The 9,458-nt window shown below is 40.3% G+C and overlaps 1 protein-coding gene across 1 annotated transcript in view; it reads left to right on the top strand.

The window, feature by feature from the left end:
* Positions 1 to 205: 205 nt before the first annotated feature.
* Positions 206 to 9,458, top strand: part of onecut3a (one cut homeobox 3a) — a gene marked incomplete at its 3' end in the record, with an annotated part of 9,980 nt that continues 727 nt past the window's right edge. The window contains exon 1 of the mRNA XM_079471325.1: positions 206 to 1,312. Coding sequence (XP_079327451.1) covers positions 274 to 1,312 — 1,039 coding nt within the window. The 5' untranslated portion in view covers positions 206 to 273. The remainder of the gene's footprint in view (positions 1,313 to 9,458) is intronic.

Here is a 9,458-nt window from a genome sequence, read left to right as displayed (position 1 = left end):
TCACTCGCTCAGCTTCTGCTGTCAGAAGTAAGAGGCGCGCAACGGCGATAGATACGAGCGTTTACGGACACCAGGCGTACGTGCATGTGCGTGCTGGGATTGAAGCATTGAGAGAGCCAAGTGAAATGCTGGATTGACTAACAGTGACGATCTCGGGATCAATGGCGCGCGGCTTTGAAATCGTTTAAAATTTATTGGAAGGGAGAGTGTGATAGAGAAAGGGAGAGTGTGACGGGGTGAGTGAGAGAGAGGGGAAAACAGTGTCTTTCAACAATGGAACTTACAATGGAAAACATTGGAAATATTCACGGCGTGTCACACTCCCATCAAACGGGGGACTTGATGAACTCTCCACACGCGCGACAGTCGGCGACACACCGGAACTTGGTATCGTCGCACGGGAGATCGGCGATGGTCTCCAGCATGGCCTCAATACTGGACGGGGCCGGGGAGTATCGCACGGACCATTCGCTGACCGGTCCTCTCCATCCCGCCATGACCATGTCGTGCGATTCGAGCATGAGTCTGAGCAGCACTTACACCACGCTGACGCCGCTGCAGCACCACCTGCCACCCATGTCCAACGTCTCGGAGAAATTTCATCATCACCCGCACGCTCACCATCATCCCGCGCACCAGCGACTCGCCGCCGGGAACGTCAGCGGCAGCTTCACACTGATGCGGGATGACCGGGGCCTCGCGTCCATGGGCAACCTGTACGGTCACTACTCCAAAGACTTGTCCGGGATGGGACAGTCTTTATCACCTCTCTCCAACGGCCTGGGGTCTTTGCACAATTCTCAACAGACTCTGGGCACTTACGGTCCCGGTGCGCACCTGGGGAACGACAAGATGATTTCCTCGGGAGGCTTCGAGTCTCACGCTGCGATGCTTGGCAGGGGCGAGGAGCACCTGACGCGGGGTTTAGGAGGACACGGGCCAGGTATCATGGGTTCTCTCAACGGTATGCACCACCACAGCCACTCGCACTCTCAGGCGAACGTGTCGTTGCTCTCGGAGCGTGACAGGCAGACAGCAGGAAGCGGCGGACAGGGAGGTGGGTCAGGCCAGGTGGAGGAAATCAACACCAAAGAGGTTGCTCAGCGAATAACTGCGGAGTTAAAAAGATACAGCATTCCACAAGCAATCTTTGCTCAGAGGATCTTGTGTCGCTCTCAAGGAACCCTCTCTGATCTTCTGCGGAATCCCAAACCCTGGAGTAAACTAAAGTCGGGTCGAGAGACGTTCAGGAGGATGTGGAAATGGCTACAAGAACCAGAGTTCCAGCGCATGTCGGCCCTTAGGCTCGCAGGTGAGTGAAGGTGACCCAAGTCTTCGCTAGTAATTTTTTGCAGCCCACAAATAAATAAATTAATACTTATCGCTAATGTGAGAGGTGATAAAGCCCATGAGGCCTGATCCAGTCAATCAAAACATCCATAATGCTCTGGTATTGGTGAATTATCCTCAACAGCTTAAATAAACCCACTGTACACCTGACTAAAAACAGACAGCAGTCATAACATATATAGAGATTTGTGATCTGTGTGAATGTTAGTTGATCTTGAATACCCGCAATGTTTTTTTGTGGGCACAGCGGATTGTTTTGTAAACAAAAACTTCTTTAGGTTATGCAAAAAAGTTATCAACATAAGAAAAATACAAAATTTAGATGGCAGATAAATAAAAACGAAGATCTCTAAGGGGGATAATTATATTGGGCATCCTTTTCGCAACATAGTCTCGATGGAATTCGTGACATTTACACGAACAGTAATCTATTAATCGTGTTCGAGGACACGAATTTCCCCCTTTTTTCGTGTCAGCCACCCCTACCTTTTTTCGTGTCACCCAGCACGACTTTCAGCCGTATTGTAATACGTAATATCTGTCATATTTATAGATATATCATCACAATCTGATAGGAATTCATACCTATTTAATGTTTTGCAATGATTTGATGAAAATGAAAACCAAACTGTGCAAGCAAGTGAATTTAGTTGAAGCATAGCCTATACACCACACTCATCACGTGTTGCCTCTTCAGAAGCTGTTTTTATATGCCTACGAGAAAAAGTCTAAAAGATGCCCGTCTATAAGTTAAGGATCCAAACGTCTTAAAATTCATCGCTCACCATTTGTCCAGAATGGTTTCAGTTCTTACTGAAAAGGAATGAAGAAAGGCATTATTGAGCATTACTTTTCCATCGTATTGCATTCTTATCCGTTCACTTTTTTTTAATTGGCATAGGCCCTCGCGCAAGCTCGATCTCGACTTAAAATCTGTTTCAATAGTGTAGATAAACAATGATTGTTTTGAACACTATAAACTTGAGTTAGCAGAGTCCTTTGACCGGTTCAAACCTATATCTCCTCATGTCGTATTTCAGTTGTGGATTCAATTAACCAGGGTATAGTGGCATATTTTAGTTCCGGTCAATGCCCAGTTGAAAAGCACTTAATGGAATGTAAATTGTTCCTTTGCGCATTTAAAGTGGTTCTGGTAAATAAAGATTTAAACGCTATTCAATTGTCTTCTTAAGTGCCGTTGCTGTTAAAGCTAATTGGGCATCGGGATTTTTTATATCTTCCACACCCTCTTAAAAGAGAGTTTGCCTGTATTCCTACAGGTAGCTACATTAAGTGCAAATAAGACGAACTTTAGATTTTTTGACCGTATGTCCATATGTTAGGGCCTAACACATTACGCATTATGAACTATTACATGAAATTCAAGATAAGGATAATCCATATCCTGTTGCAAAATTTTAACAAAAATATAAAATAGTGTTTATATTTCAATTTTTTCAAAGATTGTGAAAAATATATAGTTTGTTAGTGTTGAAAACACATAACAAACTTTTATTGGCACATTTTTGTAGTGCATAAAAAACTGCCCGCCCACGTATACGATCTGTGGTAAATTTAGAAACTATGCAAATGACACATGCAAGACTTTACTTAGTGCATTTAAATGAGCCATTAATGCACGTGCGCATGCATAAGTTGGGGGGTTGTGTTCATAGACAGTCTGGGAATACTCGTTCACTACATCAATCAATACATTCAAATTACGATTCCAAATTCATCACAGTCGCAAAAATCAATGGCGTGGCACAGCTTGGCTAATGTGAAAATGCCCGTGTATGCGCGATCATTTGGTATTGTTCTTCGAGGGCGCTGAACCGTTAGTTCATAGTAGTTCCAAATACAATAATATGATACAATGCATCGATAAAACCCGCTGACTTCGCGAGATTTTCTTATGAATTTATTACTCGCAAGAAAAATCGAGGTTTTCTCGTGTAATTAAAAAGTGAGTGTAAAAATAATAATGAAAATTATATTAAAAACAGAATGTCAGATATGAGCCGGATAAAAAAGAAAAAGAAGGGAAAAAGCGCAGTGCTGGCGACAAACGTTTGGTGGTGGGTTGGGGGGCGTTTAAAGATTGCATTAACGATGAAAAACAATTCGTCTCCGCATCTGTGGTGTATTCCACACTCCATCTCAATGTATTTGGTCCAATCAATACAGAGATCGATAAAGATAGCCAGTACATCTATCAATTATACCGGCTCAGCACTCTCTCTCATTGGACTCTGGATTTACCTACTGTTTTGTTGTGGTGGAAGATTTTACAGTGCACCTTATACAACTCTCTTCTAGTCATATGAGCGCGAGAGAGTGTTAAATTTCACTGAATCAAACGCATTTATAATCATTTTCATATGACCCTGACAGTTTTTGAGTGTAGCCTACTGTTTGCATCTCTGTCAACATCATCATCAAAATGACTTCCAGTCTCGCCTCCAGGCCTTCCAGCCCACGAGGATGGACGCGATTGATTTAGGATTAGCGAATCGAGGCATTTTCAGGCGGACGGGTTTTGGTAGGCCGAGAAAATGATCGATGCCGTCCTTAATAATTGATAGAGCCAGAAGAGAAAATAAAGATGCGATTACCTGTTTAGTAAACAAATATACAAGCCATTTTCCCCACATTTGATTGTCTGACAAGTCTCGAATCTGTACTGATGTCCCTATAGATAAATGTATGGATCTATACATAAAAGCAGTGAATTTGAATTTTCAAGGCTTGAATTGCTAAATCAATAGCTTGAGTGTCAACATCTATAACTTTCTTCCCATTTGGCCTATACTGCGCTTTTATAATGTAATTTTAAAACTAGCAAAATCCTATTTAATAAAAAAACAGTTTGGCAATTTGAAATCTGAAAATGTCATTGTCTCATTTGCAAACAACAAAGATGGGCGCTTTTGTTTGGTGTTTTTTGCTGGTGGGTGTTACCTGTGGCAGATGCAATACATACAGATACATTGTGCAACGCTCATCCAATCTTTCAGCACTATCGCAAGCCGCTTTCTTACCACTGTACAGTAAATGCGCACGATGGGAATATCAAACGATCAAAATTAATTAATGTATACATTGTATGTTCTTTGAATGAATTGCTGACTGAGTATAGCCAATACGCGCCATCTTAGGATCTGACATTGTTGCTCCATAATGCGTGCAATACTGTCTCCGCGAGCTAAGATTTTCATGATCAATCTCTGTGCTCGCCCGCCAAAATGGATCGATAAGAGAGAGTGACCTTTAAATCAAATTGCTAAGAGACCGTGCTGCCTAGGAGGAGAGCATCAAAGGGTTAAATTGCATTGCGTCACCACTAAATTCTACCAAGGGGGGATTTAATAATTTTATCAGAACCGAAATTATATAACAACGCCTCCAACTTGGTTGAGTCATGGCGCAAGGCATTTGGGCATGTAGCTAAATTCACTTGGTCATACTGATTTTATTATACGTCTTAAAATATATAAGCAGAACTTTCTCTCCATCAGCTACGCATGCGACCCATATGGGGGTAATATTCACATTCTTTTAATTGGAACCATTTGTGCAACATAATATAAAGTCTTCCATTATGGACTACTTTGATATTTTACGCAATCCATTATTATCGTAATTTGATACAACACAAATTACACAACAAAAGCACTACGGCCTAAACATGACACGTAAGTAGAATAATATAAAATAAAAATAATATAAATATAAGATGAAGTACGTCGTTATGCGTTTTTCAGTGCGTAATACGCATATTGATCGCTGGCCTTTACAATTAGAAATTCATAAGGCAACTTTTTACCACAGTTTTAGTAGAGCATGCATTTAAAATTTACTGTACAAACCTCCAAAAGCATATGAATTAGACAATGTGGTTAAAGCCACGTTCCCTGCAGAGGCGGAGAGACAGATAAGTCGGTCCTTGACACACCCTGTGGCATCATGGGTCATTTAACCGAGCTCTATTGGTGTTCAATTACAGACACACTGTTCCCACAAAATAAGTTGGAATCGTGCAGTACAACAATTAAATGTTGAGTAAAAGGTTGAATGACGTTGAGGCCTTAACACATTTTGAGAGCAAGTTAACTTTTGAGCAAGGACAATATAGTCAAAGCAAAACATATCCCCGATTTCTCCTGTAGTATTTTCCGAGGTTTTAAATGTATATGAAAAAAATATGAGGTATTAGGTCAATTGGTCCTTCAGTCTTGTTAAACTCACTTCTCTGTAATTGCAGGTCAAGTAGTCTTTTGGTCTATCGAGGCTTAAGTTTGGCTCTACAACAGATGTTTCCTTAACAACAGTGTTATTAGACCATTCACCCATTGATCTCATTCTCAACACTACAATCATCTTGTGGACTTGTCAACAAGAACCCTGGAGTGGATGAAAACGTTTTAAAGAATTGTTTAGTCGTAAAACCTATCATTTTAAACAGCTAAACAGTAGCAAGGACTTGTCATAGACCCTGCACCTCGCCCACCACAATCCTCTACAGCTAACTCAGCAGAATTGGCTCCTGTCAAAACATCGACCTTTGAGACGATTAGCACCAAGTCACGCTGATAAAAACGGCGGACATCCAATAAATCAAATCAGAGAGAAAGATAAAATCAACCTGTGATAAGTCCTGAAGAAACACTAGTAGTCGGGCAGTGGGTTGTTCAACTGAGTTGTTGAGTCAGACCACATGATAGAAAGAGATGGAAAAGGTGAACAAAGGTGTAACCTCATAAACAGCGACAGGCCTCACCCACATACTATTAAGGCCTAAAAATATAAACATTATAAAAACATACATTTGAAATGGACAGCTATCGTTTTAAGACCATTTTCAACAATTAATTTAAGTTGACAAACTCCGCATTTGTCGGTTTGTGTAACGCGTTGCTTCAAATGCATACAAAGAAGTGTCTAGCAAATAATAAATAATATTACAATGCAAATGAACATAAACATCACTACTTAGATGTCTTTATTTTCGCAGTATTTTTAGACATGGCAATTTATTGAGCCAAGGATGCACTGATGCCAAATGTACACAGCACACACGCATTCGAAATAAAAAGGTCTGAATGTAATAAAATCGAATAAAAAGACAACAATCATGTTAATACAAGGACAACTTCATGACATACTGACTTTTTAACATCGGAAGGGCCTCTACGGGAGCCACCCCGCTCCCAATTTCAGCTCAGCCGCACTCTGCGCATCGATCTGAGCAGACTGGTCGGCTGAGCGGCGCGGCCAGTCATCGATCTATCCTCCCACTTTCTCCAAGAGAGCGCTCATGTACCTCCAGTTTTCAAGCGAGACTCCATTTATTTATATTTTATGTAGACTTTGTGAAGCAAGTGAAGTCGAGAGCCCATAACCCTTGGAGTTGGGTTATTATTGCTCCAATTAACTGTTACGACGATCCCAAGTTTAACCCTCGAAGACAAGGACTTGCCATGGGCCTGTACGCCTGCAAGCGAATACAAATGTAGTAAACTTCAAACGTTTATGGGTGCCTTTGATGAATGGGAGGCTACATGTATCGTTTGCGCTTTGCGCATCACTGTACCTTCAAAGCCATACTATACTCTGCGCTATCAATAATTGATCGTATGGCAACGATTCCTATCATAGGCTTGAACATAATACATAAAAAACCTAACATCTAAAACGTATCTATCTACACCATAACCTTAACTATAGTATTATTATTCTGCTTATTCAGTTGTTTGTCATATTTTATAAATAGCCCGTATCGCATTTTTATTGTTTTGGTAACCCCATAGCATTCGTGGCTAATTATTTCCCATAATTTCTTGGTTCCAATAACGGATTTAGTTAACTGCCTGGGCTGTTATTTCAAATTACCTGCACATTAGCATACTGATCTTTCCTTATTGCATTACACGAAATTCAGTCGAGTATTTAGAGACGCGGAGCCCCGAGCACAATTGGGTTTATAAGAAGAGCTTTACCAATTAACAGCACGAAAATGACCAAGTCAATTATTAAAAATGAAGAATAAAGAAACAAAAGTAAAATGGAACTAACTGTTTTCTATTTAAAAACTCTCGGACTTCACATTGACTGTTTATTTAGAAATTGTTCGAAATCGTTTTTCTAAAGCAATAGAACAAAAATAGAACAGGAACACAAAATAAGCACGGAATGTATTTTAACAAAAAGGAAAAAAGGTGGTCGGTCTTAATAGTAGGTTATTTCCATAATCGATTTTTTTAAATATATAGCCTAGTCAAAAAATATTGTATTCTTTGAATTTATTCAAATACATTTGAAATTATATATATTTTTAACCCTTAATTAGATATTATATTTGCGATGAACATGCGCAGAAGAGATGAAACTGCGGCTGACCATTTTACTTTCATAGGCCGTGCATAGGTTTTCTGAACGTTTGCAGGCGTACGGTCATTTTTGTTTCAGTCATTATTCAAAATCACACCGCAGTAGTTCTCATTTGTCATACCCCACACCGCTCAGCACGCGCAGTGCTATTAAATTGGTATTATTTCGAATTTAGACTCAGCGCCCCATTGGCACAGAGCAGGCCTGAGATAGTTTCTGCCTCATTACCAGAACAATTTTCATGGAACTATAATTAATTAGATGAAATGAAATCAAAAACGAATTATTTACGGATTTATTGACCGGTATTGAACACCACAGGGCAGCCCTCTGTCCTTAGTGTTTTGCAAGTCAAGTTATAACTACTCGAAAACAAGGGACGGTCTCTGTTGTTCTTTGTCTCAAGTGACTGTGTTTACATCACGAGGTTTAGAGCATCTTCGATATTTAAATACGGAAACACTATGTTTCAACGTGGCAAGTGGGGGTAAAGCGTCTATTTTGCCGTTCACAATACCATGGATGTAATAAGCTGGGTTTAGTCCTTACAATATGTATATAGGCTATCGACATGCCAAAGTTTTACCAACACAATACATGTAATGTATAATTATAGGCCTATTTTACAGTAGCCTAAATAACATTTGTTGTCATATTGATACCGATTAAGAATATGTTTAGCTGTTTGTTTCAGAGCTCGTCCAATCATTATTTACAATGGAGGAAAGAAAAAAAACGAGCGTTCAATTTTATTTATAATTTGTTAAACCGATTAATCGTGTTTACACAAGTATTACGCGTCATCGTTCCCTTTAAAACGCTTCAATTCGTCTTTATATCACTCATTGGCTTATTTGTTTCCTTTCTATATGTGTGTGCATCTCTGCTCACTGTAGCTCTAAAGTCTGCAGCTATCGATTTTTTCCTTTTCTACGCCGAGCTTGGTTCAGTAATCAGGGCCCCCTTCCCAGCCGATCGATCAATATCGATTACAAAATCTTACGCCTGTAAACCGTTTACACCAGGGAATAGCGTCGGCGACACCTGCTGGCAGACCGATGTTATAACAAAGAAATCAAAGCTTAAAGGGACAGCTCACCCAAAAATGCGTTCATTTAGTCGCCATCGTAACAAACCGTTTGACTTTCTTTCTTCTGCAAAACATCGAAATACTTCGAAGAACGTTGGAGACCAAACAACATCGGCCCCGTTGCCTTGTATATGGACAAAAAACCTATGAGACATTTCTCAAAAACGTCGTTTGTGTTCAACAATAACAAAAGAGTCAAATGCAGGGTTTCAATCACATGAGGGTAAATACGTACCAGTTTGATTAAATACGTTAACAGTTAATAAAGGTTTATTAACGCAGTCCTGTTTACAATAAATCGCTGTGGCTCGCTGTTTATGCGACGCTTTCACAGTCGAGCAGCACGGGCGACTCGTTTACAATTTAAAAGGCTTTAAAGCTTCATCACTCACTTTAGACCCAGACGACTTTATGCGATTGAAGTAATGTTATGCGAAAACAAATATTAAAGGCGCGTTAGGAGAGCGTCGACGTTTAAACAGCAGGCTTCAAGCACAGAAAGCGTTTAATGGCATCGGTCGTTCGCGCGCCTCTAAAAGCTCCGTGGCTGATGTAGAATCTGAATATGATGGATGCGGTCCAGGCAGTTAGACGCCTGTAGTAAACAGATTTGACTGCGAGAGGTGAT

Source organism: Barbatula barbatula (genome assembly GCF_947034865.1).
Source record: "Barbatula barbatula genome assembly, chromosome: 13".
Classification (NCBI taxonomy): Eukaryota; Metazoa; Chordata; class Actinopteri; order Cypriniformes; family Nemacheilidae; genus Barbatula; species Barbatula barbatula.
Note: the sequence above shows the minus strand (reverse complement) of the source record. Positions and strands in the feature narration are given on the sequence as shown.